Genomic DNA, 17,755 nt, shown 5'->3' with positions numbered 1-17,755 from the left:
ACACATTTTGGGCTCCTTACATAAGGAGGGACATGCTTGCATTGGAAGTAGTTCAGAGAAGGCTCGCTAGGCTGATTCCTGGGATGAAAGGGGCGTCTTATGAGGAAAGGTGGAGCAGGTTGGACCTATACTCATTGGAGTTTAGAAAACTGAGAAATGATTTTATTGAAACGTATAAGATTCTGAGGGGGCTTGACAGGATAGATGCTGAGAGGATGTTTCCGCCGGTTCGGGGAAATCGAGAACGAGGGGTCACTGTTTCAAAATAAGGGGTTTCCCATTTAAGACACAGATGAGGAAGAATTTCTTCTCAGAGGATCATTAATCTTTGGAATTCTCTTCCCAGACAGCAGTGGACGTGGGGCATTGAATACATTCAAGGCCAAGTTAAACAGATTTTTGATCTGCAAGGGAGTTATGGGGGGGGGAGCAGAGAGGAAAGCGGAATTAAAGCCACACAATCAGATTAGCCCTTATTGAATGATGGAGCAGGCTCGAGGGGCCAAGTGGCCTACTCCTGCTCCTATTTCTTTCTGGACCAGAAAACAACCACATTCAGGGGCATCTCTGGCAGAGACAAAGGTCCAACTCCCTCGGAGATGGGCTCCAATATCTAGTGAGAAATTCAGCCTGTATCTTTAATTACTAAAATGGCAGTAACAGAATGGCTAGACCCTAATAAATGGTCCATCCTCATGCCAGCCACCAACCCCCCCCCCACCCCAATACCATCAAGTTTCTAATCTCAGCTGCATTGTTGATATGAGAGGGGGAAAAAAAAAAGAGGGTGCACTGCATGGGGGAAAGCAAAGTACCCAGCCAAGAACATACCATTAGACTTTCACTGCCAGTTAATGTGTGAATCTGGAATGGGGGTGTGGGGTGAAGGAATTTCTTGGCCTGAATTTTGCAGTGGTAATTACAGAAAACTCCGTCAGCGTTCATGGTCATTACTTCACTGAAAGGAACAGCAACTTCTGGATTTCCGCATGTGCAGACTCCAGAAGTTGCTGTCAGTTGCAAATTGGCCGCTGCATTTCCTGCATTCCAACAGTGACTACATTTCAAAAATACTTAATTGGCTGTAAGCACTTTAGGACATCTTGCAGTGAAAGGTGCTACTAAAATCGCAAGTGTTTCTTTCTCTCTTTAGAGATTCTATGCTTCTAAAAAGGGTGCACTGTTGATGTCCCCCCATATTGTAATTAATGGGAAATCTTTGAACAGACAAGAACTTTCACCCTTGCATTTTTAGTCCCACTGTAAAAACTCCTGAAAACATTATAACTTGTTGAATGAGGTGTAACTAGGATTTTTACTGGTGTACTCATTTCATAATTACTGCTAAACACGCTCACTAGTCCAGAAAAGATAATTTTATATTGGTGGAATGTCACATTTTTCCATTACGATAAAAATTTTTATTTTTAAAAATAAAGTATTTTAAGTTTATTTTTTATCTTAATCCAATCAGAATCATTTATTTCATAATCTGCAGTTTTAAATTAACAGCAAAGGAGGGGGAATGTGATATACTTGTTCAAATTGTCATTATAACGGAGGAAGTATTGGCTGTATTAGTGGGCTTAAAGGTGGATAAATCCCCAGACCCAGATGAGATGTATCCCAGGCTGTTATGTGAGGCAAAGGAGGAGATAGCAGGGGCTCTGACACAAATTTTCAGATCCTCTCTGGCCACAGGAGAGGTACCAGAGGATTAGAGGACAGCGAATGTGGTACCATTATTCAAGAAGGGTAGCAGGGATAAACCAAGCAATTACAGACCGGTGAGTCTAACTTCAGTGGTAGGGAAATTATTGGAAAAAGTTCTGAGAGACAGGATTAATCTCCACTTGGAGAGGCAGGGATTAATCAGGGATAGTCAGCATGGCTTTGTCGGGGGGTGGGGGGATCATGTCTAACTGACTTGATTGAATTTTTCAAGGTGACGACTAGAGGTGTAGATGAGGATGAAGCAGTTGATGTAGTCTACATGGACTTCGGTAAGGCTTTTGATAATCAATCTCCCATGTGGAACCTTAAGAAAGTAAAGGCCCATGGGATCCGGGGTAATTTGGCAAATTGGATTCAAAATTGGCTCAGTGGCAGGAGGCAGAGGGTGATGGTAGAGGGTTGTTTTGTGAATGGAGGCCTGTGACCAGTGGGGTACCACAGGGATCAGTGCTAGGACCCTTACTGTTTGTAGCGTACATTAATGGTTTAGACGTGAATATAGGAGGTATGATCAGTAAGTTCGCAGATGACATAAAAATTGGTGGTGTCGTAAATAGTGAGGAGGAAAGCCTTAGATTACAGGACGATATAGATGGGCTGGTGAGATGGGCGGAGCAGTGGCAAATGGAGTTTAATCCTGAGAAGTGTGAGGTGATGCACTTTGGGAGGTCTAACAAGGCAATGGAATATACAATGGATGGTAGGACCCTAGGGAGTACAGAGGGACCTTGGGGTGCTTGTCCATAGATCACTGAAGGCAGCCACACAGGTAGATAAGGTGGTTAGGAAGGCATACAGGATACTTGCCTTTATCAGCCGAGGCATAGAATATAAGAGCGAGGAGGTTATGATGAAGCTGTATAAAACGCTAGTTAGGCCACAGCTGGAGTGCTGTGTACAGTTCTGGTTCCCACACTATAGGAAGGATGTGACTGCACTGGAGAGGATGCAGAGGAGATTCACCAGGATGTTGCCTGGGCTGGAGCATTTCAGCTATGAGGAGAGACTGGATGGGCTGGGATTGTTTTCCTTGGAACAGAGAAGGCTGAGGGGGGACCTGATTGAGGTATACAAAATTATGAGGGACATAGATAGGAAGAAACTTTTTCCCTTAGTGGAGAGGTCAATAACTAGGGGGCATAGATTTAAAGTAAGGGGCAGAAGGTTTAGAGGGCATTTGAGGAGAAATTATTTCACCCAGAGGGTGGTTGGAATCTGGAACACACTGCCTGAAGGGGTGGTAGAGGCAGGAACACCCAACAAGTATTTAGATGAGCACTTGAAATGCCATAGCATACAAGCCTACGAGTCAAGTGCGGGGAAATGAGATTAGTTAGGACGGGTGCTTGATGGTCGGTGCAGGCGCATTGGGCCGAAGGGCCTGTTTCTGTGATATAAAACTCTATGACTATGATTCAGTGCTTTTAAATTCCTGGTTTGCTATCTGTGAGAATATTTCATATGTGATTGGCTGCTTTCTCTGCCTATTGACACGACTGCTGCTGGATGCCTGGCATCCCGTTGAATTGGCACCAGGGGAAGTCCGCACCACAGAGATCACTAAAGTAATAATATAATTATGGCCATCCACAGAAACCATAAGGCAGTTCTAGTTTTCCAATGACTGCTACAGAAGTGTTGTATAATCTAAGCAACAGACCTGTGGTTTCAAATTCCAAAACACAGATTAGATACAAGCATAAATCTTTAGCTGCTTAGTTATACCTGCTGATTTGTCACAGGTATTGAAACAAAATAGTTTGGTGGCGCCCTTCTTCTTTTCCTAGCTGCAGGACTTTTTTCTCCCATTTCGTGGGTCAGTTTATATTTTCGTTTTGGACGTTGTGTTTTGCACCTTCTCTGTGCATTTGTTTGGTCGTGAACTAAATTAAAGCAAATTATAAAGACAGTTTAATCCAATCAATTTTCTACTTTAAGACAATAATTTGAAAGTGTCAAATTTCCAAGCAATATTTCTAAATTGTTTAACATTTTACTTTCCACCAATTCACTAAATACAATGAAACTAATTGTTATTTCTGGTTAATGTCACATAGGGACCAAAAAAAAAGGACATGTTACAATAACGTACAGGATTATTTTATCCATCAGAAATATACTACAATATCAAAAGGTCACATACCTGCTGGTCTCAAATTACAATCAGCAGCAAAACGTAGTTTCCTGCAGCGACCTGAATGCTCATTACTGACTGACTGACTGCATCCACTATAAAATAATTTTTTTTGGTATAATTATAGTAAAATGGGTGAGAGTAAAATGTGGAAACCATCTCAACACTGCAATTGAACAAGAATCTCAACTTAAATATTTTGGATAATGTTGCCCTTTCCCCCCCCTCAGAACAAGAAAGGAAAACACATTTAAAAACAATTCTAAAAAAAATTTTGAATTCTGATTTTATTCAGATTGTGCGAGTGTTTTGCTGGGGAGGATCTCTTTTGATTCAAAAGATCCATTTATATTTATATTAGTCCATCATTTTGAAATGTATTAAAAGCACTTTACACAATTATTTTTCAAGTACAGCAATTATGTCAGCAAATTACACTGCCATTATGTACCAGCAAAATCCCACAAACAAATTTATGAGATGAATCACAGGTTGCAATAGGGCTCCACTGGACTAAAAACCTTGCATTTATGTAGCACCCTTAACATAGTACAATTTCCTAAGATGCTTCACAAGAGCATAATCAGACAACATTTGACCCGAGGCACATAAGGAGGTATTAGGGCAGATGACCAAAAGCTTAGCGAGAGAGATAGGATTTAAGGAGCATCTTAAAAAGGAAGGGAGAAGAGGTTTATGGAGGCAATTCCTGAGGACCTTGACAGCTGAAAGCATGGCCGAATGATGAAAATTGGGGTGTGCAAGAGGCCAGAAATGGAGTGCAAAGATCTGGGAGGTACAGATATTGGGAGGGTTGAGACCATGGAGGGATTTGAAAACAAGGATGAGAATTTTACAACTAAGGCCAGATCAGGAGCCAATGTAGGTCACTGAGCATAGGGGCGATGAGTGAATGGGATTCGGTGGGAGTACAGATATGGCTAGCAGAGTTTTGAATGACCTCAAGTTTATGGACGGTAGTTGATGAGAGGCTGGCCAGGAGTGTGTTGAAATATGCAAGTCTAGAGGTAATAAAGGCCTGGATGAGGGTTTCTGCAGCAGAGGAGCTGAGGTGGGGGTGAAGTCAGGCAATGGCACAGAGGTGGAAGTAGATAGTCTTGGTCTTGGCATAGATGTAGTCAGAAGCTCATCTTGGGGTCAAATATGACACCAAGACTAAATGCAAAGTCCCATCATGCCCCAAGTTGGGAAAATTCAGATGACTTTTTTTTAAAAAAACTTCACCACAATTCAAATAAACTCTGCACATAGGCTTTTGATTTTCACAAGCCTTTCAAATGCCAACTTGCATCTTGCAGATTCCAGCACAAATCTTCCTAGTAGCAATAGGTCCATAGAATCTTTGGTTGGTGGATGGACTGCTGATCATCCATGAGGAAGCACTGTGCTTTGTTGTTGTAGCTGCACCCATCCAGGTAAGTGGAGAATACTCAGTCACATTCCTGACTTGTGCCTTTAAGGTGGTGTAGACTTTAAGAGAATCAGGTGGTGATCCACATGCCACAGAATACTCAGTCTCTGATCTGCTTCAGTAACTATTTATGTGACTGGTCCAGTTGAGTTTCTGGTCAATGGTGATGAGCCATATCTTTGGAACTCGTAGACTGGACTCCATCATTGAGGATGTGGATATTCATAGCGTTTCCTCTTCTCATTATTTGCTTAATTGTGCATCATTCACAACTGGATGGAGCAGGGCTGCAGATCTTGGACTTAGTTGTGGAATCGCTTAGCTCTACCAATATGCACACAGCTTTTACCATTTAGCAAGCATGTAGCCCTGTGTTGTAGCTTTGCAAGATTTACACCTCATTTTCAGCCATGTCTGGTGCTGCTCCCTGCATGCTTTTCTATACTCCTCCTTGAAGCAGGGTTGGTCATCTGGCTTGATGGTAATGGAGGATCGAGGGATATGCTGGGCTATGAGGTTACAGATTATGATGGTATACAATTTTGCTGTTGTTGATGGCCCATAGCGCCTCATGGATGCCAAATATTGAGCTGCTAGACCGGTTCTTAATCCATCCTATTTCACATGGTGAGTGACACATGAAGTGTTGGAAGGCGTCCATAGTGGGAAATACTTTCTCTGCAAAATCTTCCCTCCTTAGGTTGCTGGTAGGCTACTGTATAAAAGCCAGAATTTTTCCAAATGGAATGAGGGGGGAAAAAAACAACAATGCCCAATTCTTGCAACAGAGAATAAAACTGCATATTTTGCCAGTTCATTATGAGAAATGAATTTGGCAAAAAAAAAAATCATTGACCTACAGTCTTCAGCTTGCCTCTTTTCTCCTCATTCAAGACTCCTCACTGTGCAGGTTATTGTCCCAGTGCTTCTCTGCATTAATATTTTAAGTCATCAATAACTGGTGAGAACCTTAAATATAACTAGTAAAGAAACACATTTAACTATTCAGTTGAATCATACATTCATGGAGCTCTTTCAAACCTCACCTTCAAACAGTTCTTTAATATCCGTCTCATAAAATGGAAGTTCTTTAAGTTCCTTAGGGGTTGTAGAGCAGACTTGAAAGAGTTCAACTAGAACAGTAAAAATTCTCTGTTTAACAGATTATCCCCAAAAGCAATTTCCCATTTCAATGGGATAAAAGATGCTTCAACAAAATTAGTAATTTCAAACAAACATTTTCTCTATGAATCATATTCAGAAGCAAATGACATTCTTTTAAAAAAACATTTATCTGGTAATTGTACAAATCCATGTTCAATATATACAGGCATAGGTTACAAGCTACTCTTAATTCTGTATTAACAAGGGCAGTCTTAGATTTTTTTGTGGCCAGGATGAGGGTTGTGAAGGGGCCATTCTGGCATCTGGGAATTTTATTCCATCCAGCTCATTTTACAGTAGTAAATCGGATCAGTGTTTAATCACAATAGCCTCAAACATTGTTGTGAAAAATGTATGCGTACATATGTCATAAAGGTCTCAATTTGATATGTGATTACTTGCATTTGGAAAGAGATGTCAGAAACAACACTCCATCCTGGGTTGGCAACCAGATTGAATTCCTGACTAGAAAGGAGAAATAGCAGGTGAAAGGGGGAAAAATACAGATTAAGCTAGTCACACTGTATCTCCACAGTTGTTTTGCTTCATACTTTATGACAGGCCTGCAGTCACTCCCAATCTTTTGTATAATATAGAAATAGAAAATGCTGGAAATACTCATCTGTGGAAAGAGAAGAGAGTTAGTGTTTCAGGTCAATGACCTTTCATCAGAACTGGAAAAAGTCAGAAGTCACAGGTTTAAAGCAAATACAGAGGCAGGGAAAGTGGGAGGTGAGGAAAAGGTCTGCAATAAGGTGGAAGGCATGAGTGATTAAGTGACAAAAAGAAAGGCAAAAGGAGATGGTAATGGAAGAAGTAAAGAAACAAAAAGATGTATTGATGTAAATGGGAATAGCAGAATCATTACCAACAGCTGCTATCCAAAACAAAATGGGGGGAGTGGTTATGATCTGGAATTGCAGAACTCAACATTGAGTCCTGAAGGCTGCAAAGTGCCTAATCGAAAGATGAGGTGCTGTTCCCGAAGCTTACATTGAGCTTTATTGAAACAATGTAGGAGACCGAGGACAACAAGGTCAGAGTGGAAGCCTGGTGGAGAATTAAAACAACAAGCGACCAGAAGCTCAGGATTATGCTTATGGACCGAATGGAGCAGTTCCACAAAGCAATCACCCAACCTGCATTTGATCTCCCCACTGTAGAAGAGACTGCATCATGAGTGGCGAATACAGTATATGGAATTGAAAGTAGTACAAGTGTTAATTAAGCTTGGAAGGAGCATTTGAGTCCCTGGACAGTGGGAAGGGAGGAGGTAAAAGGACAGGTGTTGCTTCTCCTATGCTTGCACATGGGAAGAGGAGTGGGTGTTGGGGTGATTAGGAGTGGACCAGGATAGTGCCAAGGAAACAGTCCCTTCAGAATGTTGAAAGGGCAGGGGAGAGGAAGATGTGCAATAACAGACTGAAAAGATGGGTCTACCAGAGCAGTCCTATTTGTGGACCTTCGGAAGCAGGTAGAAGTGGAATATGCAGGGTTGGGGGACTATGAGGTTGGAAGCCATGAAGCGAAGCTCTCCAAAAGAAATGAGGTCAGTGACAGTCTGTGAAATGTTGGTTTGGTGTTCAGTGGTGAGGTAGGAGGAGGTGTCAGTCAGTTGGCATTCAGCCTTCACAAGGTAGAGGTTGGTTCACCAAAAATCAACAGTGCCACACCTGTCAGCAGGTTTAATGACAATGTTAGGGTTAGACCTGAGAGAATGGAGTGTATTGTTCATATTGCCTTTAATGCAAACTTCAAAGCACAGGGCGAGTAAGGTTTGAGTTCATTACTTTTTACAAATGAGGTAAGGAGGGAATTAAGAAGTTGAAACCTTCAACCACCAACCCCACCCAACCCTTGCTGCTCCTACCACAACTCTCCAGAGCTTCCCTTCACTCCCTCCAATCCCTCAAGACTTTCAATACAAAATCCTAGCCTTTACACTTTTCCACCAATTCCCAACCTATTTCCACAATTCTGACTATGCCCCAGGAACCAGCTTGAATTACTTTTAAATGTGGCAACATTTTTATCCAAGATCTAAATTTTCATAAATTCCAGTGCTGGTCACAGCTGCAGATGTAGCTGTACCATACATCAGCAAGATCTGCAGCACTTCTCCCACTCACTAGATGCTAATAACACATCACTGTTCCCCTTCTCCCAAAATCCCAAGACAACTATTCTACTATTCACAGCATCTTTTCTCAATACTTAAACACTCCAGAACCCCCTCCTAGTACTTGAATATTTCAATACTTCAGTATCCCTTTACATCCTCCAACACCTAGACCACCTCCCAAAACTAACAGTGGTTAGACTTCAAAAGTACTTAACTGGCTGTAAAGTGCTTTGGGATGTCCTGAGATTGTGAAAGGCAAAGATACAAAATTAATAAACCCAAATCATCTTCTTCCCACCCCCCTCCCCATCTCTAATACTTCTACACATCTACCTGCAAACATCTTTCCAACCATCTTCCTCTGAATTCTGGGCTGCTGCTGTTAAAAACAATCTTGAGGTATACAAATAGATCATAATCAAGGTCACTGATTCATAAATTCAGTGAAAATCTAGATAATCTCAATTTGAACCTGAGAATACTATTACTCCTGTAATACTAACAAAATGTTGATGATTCAACCATCATTATCATCAATCAGTAGCAGTTTTAAGGATGGATTGTCCTCTTCGTTGCTTATGCATTGAAGGGAAGTTCCCAAGTCCATGAGTAAATTGGACAATGTGCCACTCAAGCAGATGACTAGCTCACTAGTAACACACCAACCAATCATTCTTCAAAATCATTTTAGAGCTTGTGTTCCAGAATCTCAGTCCTAGTCAATAACAGGAACAGGTTGGGAAAAGGGAAATAAAAAAAGCAGAGAGCCCTAATCCTAGGCACATTCCCATAGAACAGACTCAGCTAATGTTTTATAGAACAAGCAGAACCGGCCACTGAAAATTGTTGGGCAGAAAGTCTACAAATGAGAAAGCTCTTGAATTAAAGAATCTGTGATTCGAAGCTTGACTGGAAAATAGAGTTCCTGCTTCTCTCAACTGGAGGCAGTGCATAAAAGATTATGCATGGAAATACTAGCCTGGTGGGCTTCAGTTGTGTTACACAATTTGCTTCAGTTACATGCATCAGGCAAAGATGAATTAAATTTTGAATTATTTTAATTAATTCCCCTTTATTTTGTTCAAGGCATGCTGTTGTCAGCTCACATCTTTCTATAACTACCCTCTTCAGTACTGTTTGCCTTTAATTCATTGACTGAGAAAACAAGTTTTCTTATAGAAGTTACCCAACTAATCATTACAAGGTTTAGTTCAGATATTAATTTCATGCTGTCAGGGATCATAATATATCTCCATAGAAAAGTTTATTCCAAGCATATTCATGGCAAATAGTCAAGTTACATAATAAATACAACCAGCACACACTAAATGGTACAAATTTAAAAGTAGTGAGACTTACAGGTTGAGATATACACAATTTTACAACATATAAAATGGAGGACAAGCTGGCAAAGTTTTTTTTAAAAAAGCACATAGAATCCTAAGTTTCATAAACAGGGGCATAGACACAAAATAGAGACAGCGCTAAACATTTACAAGTCATTGGTCAGACCACAGTTAAAATATCGTGTCCAGGTTTGGGCATTACACTTTAGGAAGGAGATCAAGACTACAGAAAGGGTTCAGAAGAGAGACACAAGGGGCAAAAGGGTACAGTTGTGAGCAGAGATTAGAAAGACTGGGGCTTTTACATTAGACAAAGGCAGTTAAAAGGAGAATTACTAGACATTCAAAATTATTTACAGCTTGGATAAGATAAATAGAAAAAAAAAGCTACTTCTACTGGTACCAGAGAGCAAACATTTCAGATAGTCCCAAAAAGTACAAAGGAAGAGGTTAAGAGATTGTTTTCATAATAGAAGGGACATTGAATGTCTCACCAGAAATACTTTTATCTGCAAAATCCATAATGGCTTTAAAGGAGGAAGTACATAAATAGCTGAAAAAGAGAAAAAAAAAACACGTGGATATGGGGAAAAGAAATGATTGGATAACAACGTCACCAGAGGCTCAACGGATTGACTAGGCTCCTTCTATACTAGATAATTTTATGAGATGCAACGTGAAGAAAAACTGAATTTTCCATAAAAAGTCTATGAGGTTTTCTAAGGTTAAGAGGCGTTACGGAATACAATTTTATAATGAACAGGTTTCCATCCCATGGCAGAATTGTCAATCCTCAACAAGTTCCACGTGTGGTGCAGAGAATTGTCTCAATCTACACAACACACACGTGTGAATGCTTCACCCCTTACCTGGTTGTTCCTGCTTTAAATTGGCCACTTTTAACACCCAATCCAAATCTGTGTCTCCTACTTCGATGAACAAGTCTACCATTTGAATTGCGTTAGATCCAAACTTTGCCAACTATTTGCTGATAATGATACCTTCAGTAGATGAGATATTTATATTGTAGAAACATGCTTGTATGATACGATCGGGATTAGACAGCGCGATTGCTGAGATTTGGACCAGTACTCCTCGGGCCAGCACCTGTCTTTTAGCACCAATTCAAAACTATGGTAACCCTTGTTAAGCATTGATATTTCATGGGTTTAAATGATTTACGTAGTAGGGAGTGTGATTTTGGGTTTTATCAACGATGTCTAATTTTTTATGCAAAATGCATATCCCTGTTTATTCATGTTGAAATGGGGAATTATCACTTTAGATCCCAAAGGATTTATAAGAGCTGTTGACGTATTAACAGCCTTTTTGTCGGTTTATACTTGGTTGCTATCTACACCTGAGAATCCAGTACAAGGACAACCATGCAGAACTTCGCTATGAGCCGCGACTGGTGGTGTGCGTCTGGTATGGAATTTAGATTTGTAATTGAAATGTTAACAACTGATGACCTGACCTTCGCTTAACTACATTACTTGAATATTGAATTGTCCATGGCAGTGATGAAAACATCCACATCCAGTCTATAGGTCTGTGTAGCCTATTTTAATTGGACCAATTCGCTAGGTACTGGGTAACTGGACAGAAAACAGTATCGTAAGGGCATCAATGATACAATCTAACCTGAGGCCCAATGAAATCGGAAGAAGCATTCGGTAAATTAAATCAGGAGCTACTTTTTGTTATCTTTTAAGCACTGTATGCCCTCCAGTGCCAGAAGTTCTCAAACATACTAGTAAACATGCCACCCAGCTGTGTATACAATTACGGAAACGAGGCAAACGGCGAGAATAACTCTCCCTATATGTACCACACATCCTGGACCTGTGGATTGCTGTTTCGGCTAAAGTCAAGAACGGACCAACAAAAAAGTCTTCCCGCTCAGTCCAACCCGAACTGACTGCCAAGGTCAGGAGCATAGGACTAAAATGATGGCGTTAGTAGTTGTGGAGAAGGCTCTTTGAATGGGAGAACAGGCTACAACCTTTCTCACTCCATGGAATTGTGGAGGACACTTTCTTCCAGATGAGAGGTCGCACGCAGCCTGGTTACTAGTGAGGTGGCTCGGTAGTATGTTTAAGAAACATTCTCCATCGCAGGTCACTAATGGATTTGTGTGGGGGGGAGAAAGATTCCGGAGTACAGTGTCTTTCATTGGGGGGCCTCCACCTTTTTGATGCGCAGCAAGGTAATGTACTAAGGAGTAGTCGGACAGAAAACCAGCAAGGAAGTGGTCCGTGTGTAGGTGGAACCCATACAGGAAATTCCTCTGGTCCTCTACTCTTAACTGCCTGCACACCCTCTCGGTTTCCAACACTTAGATGGAATTAAAATCCACCGTAATGAGATTAGGTTTCTCAACTGCAAATATTTTCTATATACATTCAAAAACACCTTTGTGGCGCAGTGGTTAGCACCACAGCCTCACAGCTCCAGGGACCTGGGTTTGATTCTGGGTACTGCCTGTGTGGAGTTTGCAAGTTCTCCCTGTGACCGCGTGGGTTTTCGCCGGGTGCTCCGGTTTCCTCCCACAGCCAAAGACTTGCAGGTTGATAGGTAAATTGGCCATTGTAAATTGACCCTAGTGTAGGTAGGTGGTAGGGAATATGGGATTACTGCAGGGTTAGTATAAATGGGTGGTTGTTGGTTGGCACAGACTTGGTGGGCCGAAGGGCCTGTTTCAGTGCTGCATCTCTAAATAAAATGCTTCCTGGCTTGGAAGAAATTTAAAAAGGAACTTGAACTTGTGACCCATTAGTGTTTCACCATGCTGCATATGGACTGGTTACTTGTTTTCCATGATCTCAGCAGGCTTTTCACGTTGACTTATTTCTTTACAGAGCGTTGGTGAAAATTTGGAGGGCAAATCACAAGAATTCTGGAATAAGAAAAGGGTTCATTGGCCATTAATTCCATTTCTTGAACAGACCATGCACACTACCTGCCCACAAGCTCTTAAGGGAAGCAATAAATACACTTCAATGATAAAATTGAAATTTCTCCCTTACTGGAGTCATTCACAGAATAAATAGTAAATCAAATCCTTCCCTTTCAAAAGAAAACCTGCCTTTCTCTGTTTGTTACCTATCACTTCTCATAGTAACTGAATTAACAGGCAGTAATATTTTTGGGGACAGGGCATACATTTCGGACTAAGTGATAGATTATGCTGTTTTAGTTTAGCAAGTGCGAACATACCTTTTTCCCTGTAGCACAAAATTGGCTGAGCACTATGATTTAGTCATCCAAATATTTTAAAGTAAAATTAGCAACGGATATCACTTAATAGTTTGTGACTGGAATTTCTCACCACATGCCATCATAATTGCTCAGCTGGTTAAATAAATTGCATGTCTGCTTTCTGTGGCACCAAAAGCAAGAACAGTAATATCCCTGTTCACCAGATTTCAACTGAAGGTCACCAGCAATAATACAATTAGGAGATTGCATACTCATTTCAGATCTACCATTATAGCTGTAAATATGTTGCTTCTTTGCAGAAAAATCTAAAATCATTACAGTTAGGGAAAAAAATCTTAATTCCATTACTTAGCTTGAAAGGACACCAATTTCTTATGGTGACTTAAATCGTGCATTCATCATGAATATTGAATTAGACTCTGCCCTTGTGAACCCAATGTAGTATTCTTTCTTTTCTTCTTTTGGGCCTCCTTATCTCGAGAGACAATGGATACGCGCCTGGAGGTGGTCAGTGGAGTGACCTCTCCATGGCGCATGCCTGGGCAAATTTATGGAGGTTGAGAGTTGCCCAGTCGTCAAAACCCCCCTCTCGGCCTTTCTGGTGGGGTCCAAAGGAGTGCAGGACACGACGTTTGGCACCAGTATGGCTGCAGGAACTGCCGGAAACATGCCAAAGGTGACACATGACCGCCTACGGGGTTCCGCTCCGGATTTTCCGTTAGGGTTTACTCCCTTAGCCTTGGTCTCTCCCGAGACGCCCACAAGGCAGTGGGGTTGTTGGGGCCCGCACACTCTATAGCAATAGCAAACACATTTATTGGATCCATTTCAGCTTAGTTTGCCAATTAGTTTCCCTCCAAAAACTTTAAGTTTTGCACAACACAGGAAGCTCTGCTGAGTCCTTGTGTCCAGGCAGATCAATTTCAGAAACGTAAGCCTCCACACCCCCACAAATGATATGGCATTAAAAAAACCTGTGTTTCAGCATTTTGGGTGGCCCCAGTCAGAGTAGTGGCCTCCCCAGGAGAGAGGCCAGCCTGGGGCCTGCTGGATGCCACCTTTCACTCGAGCCCCAGGCTCTCTCTGCAGCCTTGCTGCTGGTCTTGGCTCTGGCTGCACTCCCTAGGTGAGCCATCACTTCCCTCAGTATTCAGTATGAATACCTGCACATTACTAGATCTAAAATAACCTGTTACCGGGTAGGGTCTGCAATGTACTGCGCTAAGTTACAACCCCTGATGCACTCTTCAAACTCGTCTTCCATGTTACCTCTGCCAATCTGATCTGTCCAGTCAATATGCAGATTAAAATCACCCATGATAGTTGTAGCGCCCTCCTTGCATGCCTTAGCATTTAGTTACTCCCTTTAATTAAAAAATACTATGTAATCTAAAGGTAAGTCATGGCAGGACAGCTCGCACCCATGATATGCTCCTCTTCCGCTATGTGGGAAATCAGGGATGCTGGAAGTGTCCCTGATGACCATGTGTTCAGGAAGTGTATCCATCTGCAGCTACTGGCTACCCGCATTATGGAGCTGGAGCTGTGGGTGGATTCACTGTGGAACATCCGTAATGCTGAGATCGCCATGGACAGCACGTTTAGTGAGGTGGTCACACTGCAGGAAAGGAATGGGTGACCAACAGGCAGAGTAGAGGAAGGCAGGTAGTGCAGGAGTCCCCTGTGGCCATCCTCCTCTCTAACAGATATACTGCTTTGAATATTGTTGGGGGAGGTGGCTCAGGGGAAAAGCATCAAGAGCCTATGTTAATGGCACCCTGGGTGGCTCTGATGCACAGAAGGGGAGGAAGAAGAGTGGCAGGGCTACAGTGATAGGGGATTCAATCATAATGGGGAACAGACAGGCATTTCTGCAGGATGGTATGTTGCCTCCCTGATGCTAGGGTCAAGGATGTCCGACTGGCTCCAGGGCATGCTGGAGGGGTGGGGTGGTGGGGTGGAGGGCAAGCAGACAGTTGTCATGATACATATTGGTACCAACAACATAGGTAAAAAAAAAAAAAAGGGATGAGGTCCTACAAGCTGTATATAGGGAGTTAGGACGAAAATTTGGACCTTGAAGGTAGTAATCTCAGGATTACTACCAGTGCCACGTGCTGCGAGAGCAGAAATAGCAGGATAGATCAGATAAACACATGGCTGGAGATATGGCATAGTGGGGAGGGATTCAGATTCCTGGGACATTGGGAGCAGTTCTGGGGAAGGTGGGACCAGCACAAGCTGGACAGGTTGTATCTGGGCAGGAACAGGACCAATTTCCTCAGGGGGAGGGGGGGGGGGGTGGCGGTGGGTTTGCTAGTGCTGTCGGGGAGGGTTTAAACTAGAATGGCAGGGGGATGGGAATCTAAGCAGGGAGACAGAGGAGAGGGAAACAAGGATAGAAATTAAAGACAGAAAAGGTAAGAAGCAAAAGGGAAGGCAGAGAAAACAAGGGCGAGAAACAAAAGGGGCCATAGTGCAAAATAAAGCTAAGATGGCTAACGATGTTAAAAAGACAAGTCTAAAGGCAGTGTGTCTTAATGCGCGAGCATTCGCAATAAAGGTAGATGAATTAACTGTGCAAATACATATAAATGGTTATGATATAGTAGCGATTACAGAGACATGGCTGCAAAATGACCAAGGATGGGAACTGAACATCCAAGGGTATTCAATATTTAGAAAGGACAGGCAAAAAGGGAAAGGAGAAGGGGTAGCATTGTTAGTAAAGGAGGAAATCAATGCAATTGTGAGGAAGGATATTGGCTCAGAAAATCATGATGTGGAATCTGTATGGGTGGAGCTAACAAACACCAAGGGGCAGAAAACGTTGGTGGGGGTTGTCTATAGGCCCTCAAACAGTAGTGGAAGTGTAAGGGATGGCATTAAACAGGAAATTAGAGACGCATGCAATAAGGGTACAACTGTAAGCATGGGTGACTTTAATCTACATATAGACTGGTCAAACCAAACTAGCAATAATACTGTGGAGGAAGATTTCCTGGAGTGTGTACATGACGGTTTTTTAGACCAATACGTTGAGGAACCAACTAGAGAACAGGCTATTCTAGACTGGGTATTGTGCAATGAGAAAGGATTAACAATCTTGTTGTGCGGGGTTCCTTGGGGAGGAGCGACCATAACATGATAGAATTCTTCATTAAGATGGAGAGTGAAGTAGTTGAATCCTAAACTAAGGTCCTGAATCTAAATAAAGGAAACTACGAAGGTATGAGGCACGAGTTGGCTATGGTAGATTGGGGAACTTTACTGAAAGGGTTGACGGCGGATAGGCAATGGATAATATTTAAAGAACGCGTGCATGAATTACAACAATTATTCATTCCTGTCTGGTACAAAAATAAAAACGGAAAGGTGGCTCAACCGTGGCTTACAAAAGAAATTAGGATAGTATTAGATCCAAAGAGGAGGCATATAAAATTGCCAGAAATAGCAGAAAGTCTGAGGATTGGGAGCAGTTTAGAATTCAGAAAAGGAGGACAAAGAGGTTGATTAAGTGGGGGAAAATAAGAGGATGAGAGTAAACTTGCGGGGAACATAAAAACTGACTGTAAACGTTTTTATAAATATGTGAAGAAAAGACAGTCAGAAACAGGGGAAATTATAATGGGGAACAAAGAAATGGTAGAATAATTAAACACACAGGTTCATGTTCTGTCTTCAAAAATAACCTCCCAGAAATGTTAGGGAACCAAGGGGCGAATGAAAGGGAGGAACTGAAGGAAATAAGTATCAGTAAAAAAAGTGTTAGGGAAATTAACGGGGTTAAAGGCTGACAAATCCCCAGGGCCTGATAATCTACATCCCAGAGTACTAAAGAAAGTGGCCCTGGACATAGTGGATGCATTGGTGGTCATCTTCCAAAATTCGAGACTCTCTGGAACAGTTCCTACAGATTGGAGGGTGCAAATGTAACCCCACTACTTAAAAAAGAGAAAAACAGGGAACTACATCAGTAGTGGGGAAAATGCTACAGTCTATTATAAAGGATGTGATAGCAGAACACCTGGAAAGCATAAATGGGATTGGGCAATGTCAGCATGGGTTTACAAAAGGGAAATCATGCTTAACAAATCTACTGGTGTTTTTTGAGGATGTAACTAGTAGAATAGACAAGGGAGAACCAGTGGATGTGGTGTATTTGGATTTTCAGAAGGCTTTTGATAAGGTCCCACATAAGAGGTTCATGTGCAAAACCAAAGCACATGGGATTGGGGGTAATATACTGGCATGGATTCAGAATTTGTTGACAGGAAACAGACAGCATGAATAAATGTTTTTTTTTTCCGGGTGGCAGGCAGTGACTATTGGGGTACCGCAGGGAACAGTGTTTGGGCCCCAGCTATTCACAATATATATTAATGACTTGGGTAAGGGAACTAAGTGCAACATTTGAAAGTTTGCAGATGACACAAAGCTGAGGGGGAATGTGAGGTTGAGGAAGATGCAAAGAGGCTGCAACGTGATTTGGACAAGTTGGGCGAGTGGGCAAATGCACTCTGATGCAGTAGTAAGTGGATAAATGTGAGGTTATCCACTTTGGTTGTAAAAACAGAAAGGCAGATTATAATCTGAATGGT

The 17,755-nt window shown here is 41.9% G+C and overlaps 1 protein-coding gene across 13 annotated transcripts in view; it reads right to left on the bottom strand.

The window, feature by feature from the left end:
* Positions 1-17,755, bottom strand: part of LOC137370057 (uncharacterized) — a 98,886-nt gene that overhangs the window by 37,699 nt on the left and 43,432 nt on the right. For 10 of the 13 annotated variants that reach the window (XM_068032113.1, XM_068032115.1, XM_068032118.1 and 7 more), the window contains 3 exons: positions 10,427-10,485; positions 6,347-6,433; positions 3,460-3,617 (listed from right to left, as the gene is read on the bottom strand). In XM_068032113.1, the coding sequence (XP_067888214.1) occupies positions 3,460-3,617; positions 6,347-6,433; positions 10,427-10,454 (273 nt within the window). In that variant the 5' untranslated portion in view covers positions 10,455-10,485. Of the gene's footprint in view, positions 1-3,459; positions 3,618-3,877; positions 3,964-6,346; positions 6,434-10,426; positions 10,486-17,755 lie in introns of all 13 variants that reach the window. The other 3 variants (XM_068032122.1, XM_068032120.1, XM_068032121.1) reach the window with 1 other exon arrangement.

Source organism: Heterodontus francisci, chromosome 5, assembly GCF_036365525.1.
Source record: "Heterodontus francisci isolate sHetFra1 chromosome 5, sHetFra1.hap1, whole genome shotgun sequence".
Taxonomy (NCBI): Eukaryota; Metazoa; Chordata; class Chondrichthyes; order Heterodontiformes; family Heterodontidae; genus Heterodontus; species Heterodontus francisci.
Note: the sequence above shows the minus strand (reverse complement) of the source record. Positions and strands in the feature narration are given on the sequence as shown.